This window comes from Zonotrichia leucophrys, chromosome 1 (assembly GCF_028769735.1).
Source record: "Zonotrichia leucophrys gambelii isolate GWCS_2022_RI chromosome 1, RI_Zleu_2.0, whole genome shotgun sequence".
Taxonomy (NCBI): Eukaryota; Metazoa; Chordata; class Aves; order Passeriformes; family Passerellidae; genus Zonotrichia; species Zonotrichia leucophrys.
The window spans coordinates 49,575,574-49,595,800 of NC_088169.1; the positions used below are offsets into that span (position 1 = coordinate 49,575,574).

General features: G+C 34.6%; 1 protein-coding gene across 5 annotated transcripts in view; it reads right to left on the reverse strand.

Annotated features, from left to right (window-relative positions):
• SCEL (sciellin) overlaps positions 1-20,227 on the reverse strand; it is a 69,286-nt gene that overhangs the window by 12,231 nt on the left and 36,828 nt on the right. For 4 of the 5 annotated variants that reach the window (XM_064721479.1, XM_064721558.1, XM_064721396.1 and 1 more), the window contains 7 exons: positions 19,640-19,708; positions 17,879-17,944; positions 16,632-16,697; positions 14,544-14,576; positions 13,198-13,269; positions 1,907-1,966; positions 229-285 (listed from right to left, as the gene is read on the reverse strand). In XM_064721479.1, the coding sequence (XP_064577549.1) occupies positions 229-285; positions 1,907-1,966; positions 13,198-13,269; positions 14,544-14,576; positions 16,632-16,697; positions 17,879-17,944; positions 19,640-19,708 (423 nt within the window). The remainder of the gene's footprint in view (positions 1-228; positions 286-1,906; positions 1,967-13,197; positions 13,270-14,543; positions 14,577-16,631; positions 16,698-17,878; positions 17,945-19,639; positions 19,709-20,227) is intronic. The other variant, XM_064721723.1, reaches the window with a different exon arrangement.

Consider the following 20,227-nt stretch of genomic DNA (forward strand, 5'->3'; position numbering starts at 1 on the left):
TCAGGTATATAAAATATAATTTTACTTTCATATCAGATATTAAATGCTCTATAGTAAAAATATTACCCATTGACAAACAGTTTAAGTTTGAAAGAAGGTCACTGTTGTCCTCATATAAAAACAAATAAAAATCTAATTGTTTTTACTTAAGAGAACCTATTAATACCAATATTCAATCCACCATAAATATTTTATAAGTATATAAGAGGCAGATTATGACAGGCTTACCTCTTATTTTTCTGATCAGCAGTATTTTTTTCAGTCAAATCTGAAAGGTTTTTTCCTCTGAAAAAAAAAACCCAAATAGAACTGTTAAGATATTCCCTCTATCTAGGAAGGGATAAAGTGTCATAAAAGAAAGAAATATGTATGCACACATTTAAAAGAAAAAAAGTAAACTTTTAGTTAATTTTATGTTAAAATTTTGCAAAAATGAGTGTTCTTCAAAAAAATATGTTTGTAATTTTCCCCTAGCAAGGTAAAGTTCTGTACTATTTATTTATTTATAAAAATTATTATCTAGTACATCCAAGAAAATAAAAATGCTTTTTTAAATTGTACTAATTCCATAGTTTAAGATTGTTTTATGCCAGTGAAGACAGTGAAGAAGAAATATGAAGTTTCAATGAATTTAGAATTAATTTACAGATTCCGAGAAGCTTAATCCATGTTTGCATAATTTATTTGCAAAAATAAATTTTTATTTAAACTAAAAAACTTCAGCTTCTGAAGATAAAACCTAAATATATGGCCACATGTCCAAAATTTCACTCCTGGAATGACAAGAAGTTAGGTCTCTGTGTCATCATGGTTAACAATTAAACCACTGATTCATGTCTGTATTTATATTGAAAATGTTAGTATCTGACCACTCGCATATTTTATGCACAAGGAAACCTTTCCTTTGATTTCTAAATGCAATTACATTAGAGGCTAGGTTTTTTTTCTGTTTTCTTTACTGTTTTAAAATGGTTCCATGAATTCAGGAATGGAATGACTTCTGAAAATACTGTAAGAAAAACCCCATAGTTCTCTTTGGGTAGAAGGAGAGAGCAAAACAGAAGGCCAAGTTAGCTCTGTGAAACTCCTCATTTGGTCTCTTCAATTCATGATAGGCTTAACACTTTGGATACTACTAAAATTCAGTAGTATCTCAAAGCCTTGGACTCTATCCTAATAAATTCTCTATGAATTAACAGGTTTTTTTAAAAAAGATACCCAACTTAGAGTTTAGTGTTAAATGTATATCTGTATGTATGCTTATGTGTGCGTATATGTAAGATTGTCTACCGTAAAATAGATGATCACAGGTTAGCAACATTTATCTGCTGTTACTGTTTAGAACATGGTTCTTGAAATTTTCTGTAGAGTATCAGTGCTCAATGTGACAAATATTACACAGCTCTCAGTAGCACAGTACTCCACCAGTTCTTCCCTTTCTCTGTGCTGAAGGGCTGCTTGCAGACCTCCAGAAAATCAGCTTGAAACTCGTTGAACTGATACACAGTTCAAAAAAGAAAGTTCAAGCTGTTCTCTATGGATCACTTCCCTTGCTGATTGAAATGCATTGTTGCACCTTGCTGGGCAACACTTACCGTCCACGAGTTCTACACATTTTGCTTACTGCCTCTTCTCTAACCATATCAAAATATTTCAGTGATGGTTCAATTGTGGAAACATGTGAGGCATGTATGGAAGCTTGCCTTGGGTAGTACTTGTTCTGCTGACTGTGCACATCCCAGTGAATTAATCCAGATTACTGTATTCATCTTTCTGTATAAGGAATGCTACTTATTAATCTATAAACAATTTACAGGTTAGCAACTTTACCTTTCCTGACATTCTCATAGTTGCAAACTACTCACTGCCTTAGAAAAGTAGGGCCTGAGGAACTTTGAACACTTACTCTTTGTCACTTGTGGAAAAACTTGGAATCACTTTGCTGAGGTTACTGAGGTCCTGGCTCCTTTAGAGACAGAACAAAACCCAGATCAAATTACAGTTAGTATAGCCAGCTGTCAATTAATCAAATTAAATACTCATTTTAAAAAATGTTATAATTGACACATTCTTTATGAAAGAAAAAATTTAACTGATGACAATCATTTTAGTAATTCAAAGGTATTCATAGATACAGCAATATGCCCACCATATGCACATTAAGCACATACTCTTCCTGGAATAAAAAGACCAATTTATGTTTTGGAAACAAAAGGTTATATCTAGTGCTATTGTCAAAATGATAATTCCTGCTGAACATGCATTGTGGACAACTTCAAAGAGTGTCTGACCTCAAACATGCTATGATGCAAGAAAAAATCTTTACCAAGTAGCACAATCAACCAAGTACTTCTGATATGGGTGTGAATCATATCTTACCTAAAAAGTGATTATGGACTAAGTCTTTCTGTCTAAATTAAAAAAAAAAACAAAACAAACAAGTTCTTTTGTCTGTTTGGTAGGCAATCTTGACCAGCTCCTTCCCAAGTAAACTCTCCCTTCTCACAAGAAATGTGGTGTTTGAACTGAGGGTTGCTGAGGTCTGGTTACATTCACTGATTCTTGCCCTTCCTCACAGGGATAGAATGTCATTTATCATTAATATCTGATGTAAGGAAAAAAAAAATCTTCCTTGAATTACATCCTTTTGGTTAATTATTTTCCCTTTTTCAATATACTAATATTAAAAATATATTAATGCAAAAAACTATTAAAAATAGAAATGTAAACTAATGCATTTTATACTTTTTGAATTATACTTTTAGAAGTATCATGGCAAAACATGGACTGTTGCTTTGAGTACCTTTATTTTCCTTCAAAGTATTGCACTGGTGTTAACATTTCTGTCAAGTACTTAATTTCTGTCAAAATGCATTTTCAAAAGGTAAACTCCTCTGCTTGAAAATTTTCCAGCAGCTTTACCTAAAAAGCTACCATCTAGTAACATTAGCTCACTACAAAAAAATCATAATTTTACTCCTCAAAAGAAAGCAATGGGGAAAGAATGATGCCTTTGATGATATGACCTCCTATAGAACCTGTTATATAACCTGGCAGTCAACAATGTTACATATGTTTGTTTACTGACTTTTCATTCTTACCTGTTCTGTCATGAAACAACATCTCCATGGAACATAAAACTAGCCATTTCAGGTTTCCTCTTGGTCATATTTGTCAGATTTGGGGCTGCCTTTGATAAGATTATCAAGATCTCCATTTTTTTAGGAATTAAACAGTTCAGTGCAAATAGAGTCAACGGCCATTTAGCTAGAATTTCATACCAGTCATTAATAAACTATATACTTGTGGAAAATATTTTTATATTATCACCAACCTACCACTTTTCAGAGTATTCCTTCAGAAGCTGAAGCCTTGCAATTATCCAAAAATATCCTTTCCTTGCTGAACTGGATGGCAAATTGCTTCCTCACTATATGAAGTTAGCAACACTAAAATTATAGTAAGTGTAAATAAGAGCTCAGGTAGTTACTTAACTTATATTTTTGCAACTTTTATTAAAAAAAAAAAAAAAGAAAAAGCCAAACCCCGCTGTGCATATATCTGGCTTGAGTAAATATGTGTTATTATTCTTGTCTCTTGCATCCTCCATGTCTTTCTCTTCTTAGAGGTACTTTAAATATTCACTTCAAGTCTCCTCTAAAGTCTATTGAAGGTTTGAAGTTGCAGCAATCTCAGTTATGATCTTTATGGTCTGTGCAACCTGCACATATAAGCCAGCCTCAGTATTGTATATTGACCCAAAACACAGGAAGCACATTTGAGGCTCCTGTTCACATTCTGCCTGCAATCACAGGATTATGTGCAGTTTACTCAGCACAGTTATCAGTAACCTTTCTGCTGACTTCTGTTGCCTTTCCCAGCATGGAGCAATGGAAAAGCTGTGACAGTAGCAAAGCTGTGCCCTGCAGGCCACTGTGTCTGCACCCTCCCATGTCTGATTGTCAAAAGCATGTAAGCATTTGCAGAACTAAATCCCAATGTGCTTCCAATGAGATTTTGCTCACTAATACAGATATGTTTGAAATTGTTACTCATGTTGTGCATGTAAAATATTCTATTCAATTTTGTATGATTTTCAATTGAATAATTTTAATAATTCCTGTGGGCTCTTCTTTCAGAATTAGATACCTTAATTGAAGAAGCCTTCCTATAAAAATATTCCAATACAATGTGGATAAAATGTGCTCACACAAGGTCCAAATACTAGAACTTTCTGTTTTAATCCTTGTAAGAAATGTTAAAATATCTCAGTATTATTGTATCAAATACTACATAATTGCATGAATAATGCTATAGAAATATATTTTAGAGCCCTGGGAAGTTGTATCACCTATATATTTGTTCATCTAGGTAGTAGCTTTCTGTCGAAAGGGGTGCAAGAAATTCCTTTGAAATGAGCAGGAAAGATTCTGGCTCTAAGACATGTTCGTTTTAAGTTTTCACATGTATTTTAACACTCTTCCCACATAACTTCACATTTCTTTACCTTAAATTGCTCTGTTCACTTTGCACAGAGCTTTCAAAAAAAGAATGACAGTTATCTAAAATAGTTCAAACTTGGCCTACTGCCTGTTTGGAAATAAGGGGGAAAGAAATTTCCAATAATTTAATATTTATTCCTGCTTGTATTAGCCCACATTAATCCTTGGTGCAACTCGAAGGATAGATGAGTTAGTTCCCTTCTGTAATCTTTAAATCATCCTGACTTTGTCGCTGACAGCATTTTGTTACTTCCTCTCACATTATTCTGTTCTTGTCAGTGCTTTGGGTATCCCAAAAGTGCACTGACTGGCTTGCAAGGAAGATTTTACTTGCTATCTAGATGAGGCTACACGTGCACTCCTTGTTATCTACAGCCTGATTCATAGAACAACAACAGTGAAGGCTCCTAATAAGTGAACAGAAACAGTTGCTGCTGCCGATTGCAGCACAAAAATACAAGCAGGCTGACCTGTTCAGCTACACATTATGGCTCCTATGAAAGAGAACTTCTGTAAAACAGAGCCTTGGAAGATAGTAATTTATTGTACACTTCTCAAACTTTCAGCCCCAGGAAACATTTCGACATGACTGCAGCAAGTATCCAGGACTGATGTCCTGCAAGTTCTTTGCCTTGAGATAGCTGGCTTAGTGCAAAGCAGAGGTCATGGGATACACAACTGCAAGCTGCTGGTTCAGATTAGTTCAGGTTATTAGCAACTGAAATTAAAGAGCTGTTATTTATAAACAGGACAAAATGTAAGGTAAAACAAGCTGTAGGACATGGGGCATAACTCAGAATTTATCTGATTGTATGCTCAGGGCATAGTTTTGCTGACTTTTTACATCTCTGTTCACAAAGCTATTTTTACTTTAGCATTAGCACCCAGCACTATCAACCAGCGTTGATATTAGAACATAACCCAGCCTCACATTGGAAGTTGGAGTAGCTCTGCATTACAGAACCTAAACAGAATTTCAGGTAAGCTTTCATTTGAGAGTTGTTACTGTGTTAAAAACCAGCAATATAACTTACATCTTTTTTAATACCTCTAAAAGAGAGGACAAGTATTAAATTAGAAAAAGACTACACTATATTCATACATTTAAAAAGCTCCTTGAATATCAGAGTCTCAGATGCGGTGAAAGGATCCTGTGGAAAAGGATTTCCAGTTGCAAGTATAATTTTCACTTGAAAAAATAAACTATTTTTGTGTCCAAGGCTGGCTGAACTGAATTCATGCTTCTTACATTTGTCAACAACTTTTTAAAACATAGGTGATGATGGAAAACAGCAGCATAAAACTCCTATACAAAGCAGTTTAGACAAACTAGGGGGAATATATTTCAAATACAGTAGGTGGCTTGGAATAGATGTTGACGTTTTTCATAGGTCATTCCAAAGGATGCCACCTCGAAGTACAGTATTTTCTGAGACAGCCATTAAATCCCTGTGAACATTCTGCCTAGGGTGAGTATTTTTGAAATGGATGAGAATGAGGTAGGTCAGACAGCCTGCCAGGAGGAGAATATATAGTTTGCTCACAAATTTAATAGGATGAAATATTTTAATAAAGACTCAGGATATGGCTGGAAGTTTTTAGGAGCACCTAACTCAGGACAACTAATATACATTTTGGCATTCTACATAAAAATACTTAGAATGGCACTACAGAAGATTTTGTATTGCATATTGTACAAAAGGCTCTCAAGTACTGAAGAAAACAAATTAGTTTGTTATAAAATAGAAACATTAAGATTTGGATTAAGACCTAGGTATGCTTCTCATTATTGTTAAAGTATGGAAGACAATTCTCTTGGTTCATTTACTTTTCTGTTTGTAAGTGACCACTTCCTGAAAAAAAAAAAAAAGCTATTCTGTCTTTAACAACATCTTTGCAGAAAAATGCACAAAATAGCACTGTGAATCCAAAGAAGGCCCCACCCTGAATGCTAGAAAAGCTCATGTGCATCTTTGCTGCTGTGGGCCTCATGCTATAGACTTGTTAGCCATGAAATTTGCTGCTGCTCTCTGCTATTTTGCCTCTAGCTGCCTGTGTAAAATAGGATTAGAAATCTGACAACTAATGAAGACAGTCCAGCAGAATAAAAGAGTAGCAAAGAGTATAAGTAGGTTTAAAAAAAGCTGTCAAGGCAGGCTGCATGCAAAATGTATTGCTCAGTTGAGCCGGGGACTCCTGTTTTGCCGTATCTTGGAACCCTATGCCCCTCAGACACAAGCAGAGAGGGAAATTATATAAGGCTTGTGAGAGAAATGCTACAGAAGTCAGCTAAATTCCAAAAGCTTAATATCTCTGATCCTATATCAATATCAGCAAATGTTCCTTCTTTATGGAACAAGTGTGGTTTGCATTACCTGATTGTATTAATGCCTTCCTTGATTAAATGTATGAAAGATCTACGGACATCTTCTAAAAGCAATCTTTAAAAGTAGAAAAATTAATGTAATATGTAATCACAAAGAGTGATTTTTTTCCTTTTATGCTCTGTATCAAAAAGTTAGAGAAATTGAATTGTCTACATTTTGCTTTGCTTTTCAGTCTGCCTTTGATTTCTAACTCAGTTCACTTGAGATAGAGCAATAACATAATACTTTTCAGTTCTGCTCTGTGATCTGTTCTTGTGAATCTCACTTATTTCGGATAGTGGTTTTGAAATTTTGGTGTATCTGGTGACAAGTCAGATTACCATCAAAAAGCAAAACATAAATTAATCTGATGCACACATTCAAGCACATCTAGTTCTTTCTGATTTCTTGGGGTTTTTTTTAATATTGAAAACATACAGATAAAGTTTCAATTAGGAAACATGAATCACATCTACAAAAAAGATTTAGTGATGTTATTCTTTAGTGAAAGCAATGAAAATATTTTTAATATTTGCATTTAAAATTCTGAAGGCAATGACGAAAGCATCAATGCAAATAAACTGTCCCTAATGCTGAGGTGAAATTGAAGTTGATCCTAGACATGTGGGAGTGAAAAACAAAATTTTAAACAGACCACAGCTAAACTCTTGAACCTCAACGTTCAGGAAGCAGAGTATGAGCCCACAACTCTCTCATTATTTAGTGAATACTTCCCTAAACTGTAAAAGTCCTGAGCCTCTATCTAGTTCCAAATGTTCCCTAATTCTTGAAGGCATTCTTTCCCTATTGCCTAGAGTTTTATCATCCATCTTTGCAGTTACTCCAACAGTTGACATAATATCTAAGCACCAATAGCACCAATACTTTGTTATTTTATGGACTACAAAAATAAAGGACCATGCCCAGTTCAGACTTGTTGAGGCACTTGAGGTGAAATCCAGGGATACTCAGTGAGGTTTTGAATTTAGTCACTCTGTCATCATCGACATAATCATGAGCAATCAAGAGGCAGCTTTATTAAAGGAATCATCTACCATATTTTTAATAGATCTGCATCTGTTTTTGATTAAAAGCCCTGAACAGAATTATAAAAACTACCAAGATGACTCCCTATTTCTAATATATGATATAATAAGATATATATATAATATGCTTAAATGTGATACCAAACAAGGTGCATCTGATGTCCCTTCTTCAGTGATCTCCCTGTTGACCTACAAAGCATTCTGGTCAACAGCTTCTTCTTCTGACATGATGGAATATGAAAAGAATACGATAAGAAAGTCTGGCTAAAACCATAAGGATATTTTTGAATTGGTCATATCACCATAGGAAAAGAAAAAACAACCAATTGCCAAGTGGGCCTTCCAATGCTGAAATAAAAGAATTGGTCTAGAGTATATTAAACAAATCAGTCATTTTACTGGGTAAAGTTTAGCATCATGGGCCCAGCTGAATTTCGATCCTCTGTTATGGCTGCTTTACTGTCCCTGTAAATCCCTGTCCATCAGCTTTTGTCAAGTATAACTGAGGATGAATAAAGGAACTTTTTCAGAGAAGATTGGCATTTATTCTGTAGCAGGGTGCATTTCCTTTCACATTGCTATGCTCACTAATCAGTGCCAGGAGCCCTCGCTCAGACCTTTCATCAATAACAGCTGAGAGTTAGGGCACAGAAGATGACTGCAGTCAACTGTGAAAACCAATTTATAATGTGCCAAAACAAGTGTAATGCTTAGCCCAGAGGAATTTGGAGTTAAATACAGAAGAAGAAGCTGTTGATCAGAATGCTTTATAGGAGATAGACTGGGAATGATCACTGGAAAAAGACCAGTTGCTCTGTTTTTCTGGAAGGATATGTGTCACCCTGTAAACACTGTATTAACATTTCCTTTAGGAATAAGGGGCTGGGATCTCTTCAGAGAAGCTGTGCAACAGTGAAATTTGTATCAACATGCAGAATAGCTGCAAACCAGTTACAGTGAATGCCAAATCTATCAGAATTGAGAGAAAAAATGACCCTGTCACTTGGAAGGCCCTTCTTCTAAAATTAAAAAAAAAAAAAATTACTATATTGACTTGTTATATCAAAAACAGTTTAGAAAGTGCAAAGCAACTTCACTTTACCATAAACAAACAATTGTCATTGTAGCAAAAGCAAGCTGGTGAATTATGGGTGTGCTTATATGAGTTCTGTTTCAGTATCCTTGCTTCCAACAACTTCTGAGGGACACAGGTGACCTCCAGAACATTTTAGAGGTCTCTACATGATCTAGCTAAAAATTCAAAGCAAATAAAAGACATCCCAAAGGAAAATTCATCAGGAATTACTCATGTAGGAGCCCTGCCTTTAAATTTTGGACATCTAAAGTTTAGTCAAACCTAAGATAAGTCCTTTGAATATTTCTCATGGCTCTTTGGAATTGCATATCTTACAGACTCATAGAATGGTTTGGGTTGGAGCTAAAAGATCATCCAGCTCCAACCCCCATGCCATGGGCAGGGACACATTTCACTAGACCAGCTTGCTCAGAGCTCCATCCAACGTGGCCTTGAACACTCCCGGGGATGGCAATCCTATGAGAGCACATAATTAGCCAGTCTCAAAATGCATCAACACGTTCTTTCAATTTTGTGCTTTACACAGCTCTAGAGCAAGAAAGGTTTTGTCAATAAATGTTTATTTAGGAGACCTGACATCATGGTTTTAATTCCATTGGTTTGGAAAATTCCAAGTCAATAACTAGTCACTATTTTTTTTTTTTAATAGAACCACTGCAACTTATTTTTTTTCTGCTTTTACAAGTTCCCCGGTGTTGATAGACACAGCAATGTTAGTCCTTATTAGAGGAGTTAGTATAAGCACAGGTAATTAATGTGTTCTTCTTTCACAATCTATTGCAATGATAACTGGGAACACATCTTGGGTCAAACAGGAATATCATTAAGAAGGAGCATAGTACACACAGATTTACAGCATTGTCTGAATTTTCTGCTACCTGAGAGGAGTAATAATAGTGAGTTATCCTGTACACTAGAGGGAAAACTTGTACAGGAGCAAGAACATAGGATTCTCTTAATTATGCTAGAAAAATTTATTCTTGTCCCTTGTTTCTCTTCCATAGAAATTGCCTCTCTCACCCACATACTTACAAATAAACAGCTGAACTATTTTCTTCAAGACAACTTCTGTAGCTGCCATACCAAAAAGACGTCTTTTGTAAGGGTTTCTGCAATATGCCCTTTGTCCCCACAGGCTAATAATCTTTCCCTGCTAGCAGACAATCTCACTAGAGATGCTTTAAGAGCTGAGTGAGATCTCTCTCTTATCTCTTGTATAGCCCCTGTTACTATCACCTCAAAGCTTTTTCTAAGGTGTGTCCAACATGAATTAATTGTGATATATCCATGAAAAATAAAAGATAAATCAATTAGTTCTACAGTTTATGAACGTATGGAAATGCATCCTCTTGATTATTCTGCATTATTGGGTGGTAATATTTTGTATGCCCTGGTAAATGTGCCTCATTGTGCTACACACCATTACTTTCTGTAACTATGTGTAGTTCAATACATGTGAACACCATTATAAAAGCCTTTTTATAGAAACACAGATTTTTTTTTGTATCCTAACTGTAATCATTATTGAAAGACTGACTAAAGCTGTGTTAAACACCCTCAGAATGTTTGAAGTGTTTTAACATGATTTTCTACAGAACATAGTTTAAAAAAATGCCAATTTTTAAACACATGCATTTAATGGTTACTACAATTATGGAAAGGAAAAAGGCAGAGTGAGAATCTTGCATCTTCACTGATGTGGAAAAAAAGCACAAAAAGCACTTGATAAGCCACGAATAATAGGCCCATTGAGGAAATCAGAAAAATGTCTCTGTATATATCCAGTGCTCATCTCCTGCTGCATTTATGAGATACCAAGAGACCTGATTTGACCTGTTATGCTCTGAAAGGTGCACAATTTTTAGGCAGTAATCTTCACCTCTTCTGCGTCCCAGCCTACTTGTGCTGCCTAGAGTATCTGTAGATGCTCTAGCTAGTCATGAGATGCCCATTCTCTGAATCATATCCAACAGGTGAAGGTCCATAAATCCATGCCTTCAGATGTGAGATGTGTGTGTGTATATATATATATATATATATATATACACACATATACACACACACTCTCTGTGTTTAAAGATGGATGCCAGGTCTAAGTGTTGTCCTTAATGCATTAATTGCTTTTTTCTTTTTGCAATTTTAGCCAGAAGAGAGTATCTGACATCCTTTTCAGGTAAATCCCTTCTGAAAGATTTTCCTTGTATCACTGAACAGTTTGTTAGAAAGCCAATTGCCATTTTCCAGTTATTTTATATTGAAATTAATTCCTTATTCCTTTAACATCCCTATCCAAATCCTGAATGATAGACAATTAATCAATTAAGTCTGATGTTAAAAGCATGACCTGAAAATCCTTCTATTCCAAGTAAAAATATAGGTAACTAAAGGATGTAAATTAAAACAGTATTCTAATACACATTTATATTACTGTATATACTCTTCATGTAACTGTTTACTTGCCCTGTGTGACACAACCATTTTTGCTAAAAATGTAGGATTTATGTGACATCTTTAAAAAAGGGTAACTTTTACTGGCAGCTGATTAATGCAATTTTTGTCTAACAAAAATGTAACAAAAATCTGTAGTTTTGGGAAGCTAACCCATCAGCAGCAGATGGATGACATCTGAAGCACCAGCCAAATGTAAAGGAATTATAGCAGCAGTAGAGAGGGCTGAATTTTGCCCACTAAGATTACAGACTACTTACAGTTTATATACTGACACAAATAGCAGTGCAGTGTTGCCATAGAAACTTGTAGACCAGTAAAATATTCCTCCAGCTCTTCACCAATGAAGGGACAGGAATACAGAGCTTGGTATGGTAATGAGAGCAACCAGGGGATGATTAATGCGAACTGATTGAGGGTGAGGATTAAGTCAGACCCTAACAAGCCCTTAGCAGTGAAGAATGGCTGTGACTTCCCTGCTTAATACTAGTCGTATTTAATTCTCTAAGATCCCCCACATTTGTTGACAGGAAAATGTTTCACAGAAACATTGCCTTTTTTTCCCCCTTTTCCTAGAGATTACACTGTCAGACATCTTTGGGATGCTTTCTTAGACATTTTGTACTGGTTTTACATTTTTAGGACTTTGGGGGAGGGGAACAGGATTCAAAATAGTAAAGACTAGCTTCAGATCTCATAACACTGAGCTTTATTAATCAAATTAAATAAAATTCACTAATTTAAATTCATTTTAATGTTTTCACCATTTAATATTTCCACATAAAAACTGCAAATGAGGTATTGTAATTCTCAGTGCATATCTAGAAATCTTTCTAATTTAATTCATTTTATAATTGCATATTCAGGCATTTTACTCTGATCAAGGTCACAGAGTAAAATTTTTTGCATGTTTATAGAATCATAGAATCATAGAATGTCCTTGAGTTGGAAGGAACCTTAAGAAACATCCCATTCCAATTCCCTTCCCTTGGGCAGGGGCATCTTCCACTAGACCAGTTTGCTTAGAGCCCCATCCAGCCTGGCCTGTAACACTTCCCAGGATGGGGCAGTTATTGCTGATTGCTTTGAAAAATGTAACATCTCTATCAGTACAGGACCTTACAATTTCCTGAAATTCTAGTTTAAAAATGTTTTAAAAAACCACAAAAGCCAGTGTCTTTTCCACCAACAATTTTTATGGTATTCTGCAGACTTGCAAGGATTAGTTGATATGGCATCTAACTCATCCCTCAGAAACAAGTCCATCTGTTGAGACATGCTAATTTTGTCACTCTAAAGGGTATATGTTGGGTTTTCACTATTCAAAATGCTTACACCACAGTGCACAAGTTGGGGCGTTTTTAGATACATAGTAAAGTATAGTTACTACCTCTCTCATAATGTCTGAAATGCAAAGAAAATACACTGTATAATCCATACTACCCTGATTTTTCTGTTTCCAAACATTTACAGCAACTTAACAAACATGCTTCTTTTTAGGATGCAGGCTGGACAGACTGGAAGATTAAAAAATTAAACAGCTACAACCTAGCAAGTCAATGAGAGGGAATTCAGAGTTTGGACTTCTAGGCCAATGGTTAGGACTGTTTAAATGCTGCATTAATCACACATTATGTCCAAACAAGCTATCAAATATAGAAATAAAGCAAACTGAGTACTTAATATCCCAATAACCAATGCTTATGAAAACACTGGTTTGATTATACTGTTTCTGTTACCTTGCTGTAGCTTGATTGTCCACATCAGTCCCTGATTTCTGAGGGATCACCTGTTCTGATGAAGGGGCAGTCCTGCAACACAAATGGTGAAAACATATTTAAGGCACAAGAAGACATTTGAAAATATTGTATCACTTAAATGGTTTATCATTGTAGATACTACGCCTTCTTTCAGGTATAACTACAAGGAGTTCACATTGTCTTTGAAAATTTTTTTCTGTTTTTTTGTTTAAATATATATTTTATATCTATATATAATATGTGTATAAAGAATTATACATTTATTAAAAAAGAAATGTAATGCTTTAGTTCACTAGATTACCACATCCACCGAGCCTTTTGAAAAACAAATATCCCTGGACTAGTTATTTGGCTAATATGGATATAGTAATAAAGTGGAGTTTCCTTTACTGTTCAAAAATTATTTTAGTAGTAAAAAAACTCAAAAAACCTCCTTCCTAATATTTGTTATTTAGTAAAGACAAAACTTTTATTTAACTAGAAAAGTACCGATTTTTAAAAAGCTAAATAAATAAGCATTTACACGTTCCTATTTTTCTTTATGTGACCAATCAAATTGGTCACTATAGGGATACTAAAATTATAAGTAATTATAAGAAAAGGAGAAGATGGCAGATAGAGTTAATGAGGGTTACCTGCTTCTTTAGAGTGTTTTTCTATTAGTATGGCAACTAAACCATGACAAGTTGCATAGCTGTCTTAATTATAAGTCATGAAACTGCAGGCTGGTTAAGTAATATTTTCTTAATTTAGACCATGTTAAATGGACATTTAATTAATGAATTAATTTAATAAATTTATTTTCTAAAATTAGAGCAATCTTTGCAGACACTAAAGTTTAGAGTACTTTGCATCAATACATCTTAATGCCTTCTATTACAAGCCTTTGCATGTGCAGAGCTTCTTGATTTAACTTTCTGTTTATTCACATTGCTTACACACTTTAACAGTTTCTTTTTCTTTGCATAGCTCACGCTCTTTCCCTGACTTTAGAGCAGCAGTTCTATATAAAAGAGTATTTGCATTAGTAACATATATGAGTGTGGAACTAAAACTGCAAAGCAGTTTTTAATGTTTTATGCAGTTTTATGTTCTTTTCAATTTGAGTAAATATCCAGTGAAATATTTTAAGCTATATGCAAATAATTGCATTTCTGCAGGGAAGGAAGTCTTCTTCATGCAGTTCTGCTATGTCAGCTACAGAGGAGCCCTCCCAGGTAAATTATACAGTGTTTGTATTATAAATAAGTGTAAAATATAATTGAGGTTTATGCAAAGGAGCGTGTTAAGTTTCTAAATCTTCTAAGAAGCAAAGTAAGACATACGTTGTTGGAGCCTCTGAATTTTCTGAAGCGGTTCTAGAGAAAGAAAAGAGTAAGCATTTCAGAAACCAAGTAGCCAAATGCTAGTACTGAAGCACTTTGCAAGATTAGTATATTTTTAAGATTCAAGATTTCAAGCAACAGCAATTACTTTTACTTTCCCTTCCTTCCAACATAATTTTTTTTAAATGTAGAGGATATATTTAACTTAAGAAACATAATACTAAATTCAAGCCATATTCTTTATATCATTAAGACAATCATTATTCAATTAACATTCTCCAATTAATCACTTTGATTAATACTGTTGTTTTCAGCACATAATCCACAACCACAAAACTCAAATACAGTGAGCTGCTTATAGTCGTAGCTCCAACTGCAATTTCTTCCAAGTGTTCTGTAAAGTGTGTTTAATCAGCTGGAACTGAGGCAAAGAACTCTGGAAGTTTATATATCATGTTTAACTATAAAAGCCTAGAACATCTCAGAATCACAAAAGTACATAAACCGTGACCAAGAAAACCCACATATCCATGGTTGCTGGACTCCCTTCCTGAGGACAGCAGAGCAGTCAGCCATTCTCAAATATGAAGAAAAGGCACAAATAGCAAATATCTCTTTGCTCAGTCTTTAAGGTGGATAGTGACCTTTAGAAACTCTGCTTATTAGCATCTATGCGTGGCACTTTATTTCCTGAAACTCACAGGCAAGTAAAAGACTTTCCTTTGATAACTATTTTTGGTTATTATAATATTCACAAGTTGAAATAGCTTTCACATCTTCAAAGCACTTTTAAAAGCTAAACCAAGTAATCATTACATGCCCATCACTTTTTTTTTTATCAGCTGTTTGTGGTGGCAGCATTGTTAGAGGATGTAGGAAGGCTCATGAAAGCTTCAGAAAGAATATGCCTGTTTTCAGTCTTCTCTGAACTGTGAGACTGGAGGAGTAACTGGATAATTAGTGTTGAGAAGAACGGAGGAATTCCAGCTTGCTATTGGAAGCTGGGTGGATGCCATATAGAGCATTATCCTATGCTTTCAAAATTACTATGATCTTAGCAAGATATTGAAATGAAGTCAGATAAATTCTTCTCATTTGGCACATTGAAAACATCTAGTAGGGACTGACTTCAAAGAAAATAAACTTTTAACATCTCTGAGCCATATTTCTTCTGGGTGTAGAGTGACTGAATCTTGGCCAAAAAGATAGAGGGTAGTAAACACAGCATAAGATTAAAAATAATTGCTAAACTTCGTTTTAAGTGCCAGACATTCCATAAACTCCTAGGGCAATAGTCTACCAAGGCTTATATCTAATATCACAGTGTATCCATTCCTTTGTGTTTCATTTCATTTTCATCATTGCTGCACATGAGACTCACGTTGGAAATTTCCCAGGTTAAAACTAGGGAAGCATAAGGTCATGTGGCAGCAAATAGTGGGCATTAGAAAAAAAGATCATGAAGATTTATTAGCTTTGTTGATATTTTGTTAATATTTGTTAATATTTTAAACCATCCAAATTCTGCTTTTAGATAAAAGCACAAGAAACATTCCCTGTTCTCTTTCTATTCTGCCAGAAAACAACCATAACTTCAGAAATAAACATCAAACCTTTATCTGCAATTAACTTTAGTCTGATTGGTTTTGGATACTTTGATGACAGTAGATTAGTAGATTTTGAGGTTTTGTTCACAAAAGAGCCAATGGTGAGCCCCTGACTGTCAATCCAAATGGCACCAACAAATCCCTGCCCTTATGGCCAGTCTCTCTACAACACATTTGCCTTGAGAAGAATAATTGGAATAGTCCAAAGTGAAACCATGAAGAAAGAATCACAAGCGTGATAGAAAAATTTTGGGATCACTCACATAATCTGAGGTTGCTGGCCCTTCATATGCCCAGGCCCCAGTCAGTCCTGGGCATCAGGCTGCCAAGAGCCCAAACAGGTACTTAGGCATGGGATGCTTTCTCTTTGCATGGCATCTTCTGCATTGATCTCAGCCCACCAAAGGACTCCCTGCTTTCTTGCTCCCAAAATGAGCTCTAGCCAAGAGTTAGGAAATAGCCAGCAATCACTGATACGCACCGTTTGCTTTCCACTTTTTCTGTTGGAGTCCTACTACTGGAAACTGGGGGAGGCATCCAAGATTGCCTGTAAATTTTAATAAATAATTTTTTCAGTATTAGTTTAATGTTCTGGACCTGAACAGCACGCTGTGAATGTTAGAATAGAAGTGATGTAAAAATACCTGGACTTTTCTTAAATTATCAGTATCTTTAAAGATTGCATGTTGATAATTTTTAGACCTTACTGACAGAAAACTGAATGGAATTGGAAAGAGTACAGTAATTTTATTTATTGTGAAAAATGTTCTGTGACTCTAGGTGTTTTTTTCTGCAATCTGAGTGCTGTAAATAAATGGATCATTCATGGAAAGGACAACCAGATAAAACACACAAAGGGTATCAAGTATCAACACAAGAAACACAATCAGGCTATTAGAGATCACATAAACAACACAAGCACTTTCAGTTCTTTTTTTGTTTGTTTTTTTTTTTACCCTCACAACTATCAATCCAGCAATTGTTTTTGAGGTAAAAACAGTTACACCAGAAGCAGTGCAATTCATTACATATCTTGCATATCTTCCAAGAGCCTGAAGAGAACTACTGGACTGAAAACAGCATAAACTTCCACTAAACAGGTCTGTTAATATAAATACAGAGACATTTTCATTTCTACATTCATTATTCTACTGATCACATTTTTATGCATTAAATATAAAATAGAAAATCGTGAATGAACAGAATTTGCAGCTGGGAAGGATGCAGAAAATTATGGCTATCACCAGCAGTACATTTTAAATTAAAAATGTATTTAGTTGCACACCCTGTTTTTATTCTTGCTTAGATAATGGTATCTGAAATCCAGATTTTTAAAGGTAGCTGTGTATCATTAAGAAAACAGTGTGATTCATATGCACTGCAACAGCACAGGGTCAAGTTTGGCATCAGAGATTTCACAATTACAGTGAGCTACAATGCTTTAAAACTGGACTCTGAAAATGAGTACACCAGCTGAGTTAGGGGCTGCAGCCAGGAGTTAGCACCTATTGTGCCATAGCTCACCAAACAGGCTCTACAGAGATAAAACTTGTAAATCCCATGGGAAAAGACAGAGGATGTAAAAGTTTAATTCTTGAAGCTTGCTGAGGAGTTTGAGTGTGCTGAAGGAGGAAGTACGTAATTTTTTAATGCAATTGTGATACATTACTGAGGTTTGACACAGTGCTATAGACACCCTGGCAACCAAGCAGTGGTGATAATGAATACCTCTTTTTCTTGACTGGAGCAACAACTGTAGTGGTTGTGGATGCTGCATTAGGAGTCCAAGACTGTCTGTTAAGGAAGTATATTTAGTGAGTTAATCTTCAGAAAAAGCATAATTTTAAATTATTAAAAGAAAAAAAAATCATATTTCTGCTATCAGAATGATACAAATGGGTATGGTAAATGCTATAACTATGTTTATATATTTCAAAGGACACAAGATGTGGGAGACCTTAAGGGGTTCTGATGTTTACACAACTGCATTTTTACTCGATATCCAAAGTAATTTCTGACTTCTTAAAATTTTGACTTCTGTACCTACACTTTAGTCTCCAAACACTATAATAATAATATCTTTCATTTTCTTACTTTAAATTTTGTTTCTTGTTCAATTAGAATGCTTTATGTTAGGATATATTTGTAAAACTAAACTATAAAAAATCCAAGCCAGTGATTTCTTATAACATTTATCAAAAAGTTATTGTCTTATCCTCTGCAATTCTTAATGATAGTAATTGGCAATTCATAATAACAGTAATTGAAGAAGAGTGCTTTATAAATCATTTTGCTCTCTGTCAGGAAAAAAAATACATACAATTTAAGTCTCTCTTAAGTCCCACTTCAGAATTAATTGTTGGTCTGTAAAAAACCCTCTCCAAAAAACACCCTATAAAATTCAATTTATATGATGCTTCATGTGTCATCATCAGCATGATTTACAACATAATGGTGTGAAATTATAATTTGAAAGAGTGACCTCAGTTGACCTTTAAATGCCAGAGATACTGATTTTCTCTTCAGAGTAATATCTCAATTCTCCACAAGATGACTTTTAATTGCTGTGCTCTCTAGCAACTATGTTCTGTATAATTTATTACTGACACAACTCTATTGACATTGATGAAGACACAAAGTGATGCATTTACAAGTATGGTGGCTGAGCTCTTCTGAATTCTTACATAATGAAAATTTCAATCAGGTACTAGGTGGAAGTTTTTTAGAAAATAATTTTTCAGTCTTGTGGAATTATGTGACATATATAGAGTGACCACTTCTGAATCATAGCAACTTTTTAAATAATGTATCAACAATGTTGTAGTAACTTCTTTTAAATTAAAACTGTTTTAATCAAAAGACTGACCTTCTGACCAAAGAAAATGTTTCCACTGGAAAAATCAGCTAAATTATCAAAAACCTATTTTTTATGTTTTGGTATTCAGGTTTTCCACTGGCAGTGTACAACGGCATTTTCCACTGAAAGCATTAAATAGATTTTTTTTCTTTATCTTCCTCAGAATTATGCATTATATTTGGTAGATTTTATGCAGGGAGTTCTAGCTTCTAGAGCTCTAGAACACACTCACATTTTTCATAATACTCTTTTTTGGTATTAAAATCCTGTAATTATTAAATAATCATTATGCTGCGTAAATGTGTAATCTGAGGTGGTGTCCCTTTTAAACTGTGTGAAGAAATAGGATTCTTTAAGGAAAATTCTTCTGGTTTTAATGTTTTTTTTTTCTCCTCACCAACTATAAAAAGAGAAAATTTAGATATAGATGCCTACATTCCAGAGGTCAGGTGGCCAAATGAAGCCTAAACCAGGCCATATGCCATGCAAATAATTTCTCTGTATAATCTTGGTGTGTATATGAATTCTAAAGTTATGGTAATATATAACACTTAGATGATAATGCATGATGAATGATACATAATAAATTATAATACATAATACTTAGATGATAATGTTTCTGAAATTCATACCTGTTGTTTTGCTTATGGTTCAGAGTTGGGGACTTATTTATTTTATTAGTATCACTTCCGGCTGGAATTCTGTCAGAAACACAGGAATTATTTATAATAAACACTCTATTTTTTTTAACCATTTTCAATTACATTAAAATATGTAGTACCACTTTTCCCTGTGTACTGATATTGCAGTATCACAATATCCCAGTGTCACTAAAGGTGGAGAACAGAAGCTGAAATTATATAAATTTAGTGTATTATTATCTGAGGACTATGAGTAGCTCACTGAACAAGTTTTCCAAGATGATGTTCAAACCATTCTGTATTAAACCACTCTGTTGCTAACAATTTATTACAACTCCTTTGAATTAGGTCAAAATACCAGAAAGAAAGCAATGTTAAGTCAAGCAGTACACACAGAACTATTGCCTTTTTCTCTGCCTCACCATTCCTAGAGAGATGCAACAGTCTTGTTTTATTTACAGATTTAATAGATCAATTAAATTGAAAATAATCTAGTGCAAAATCCCTGGGAAAGCGTAGTATTGACCTACAGGAGTAATTTCTATCAAAGAAGTTGGATTCTTTGTGCTTGAACTGATT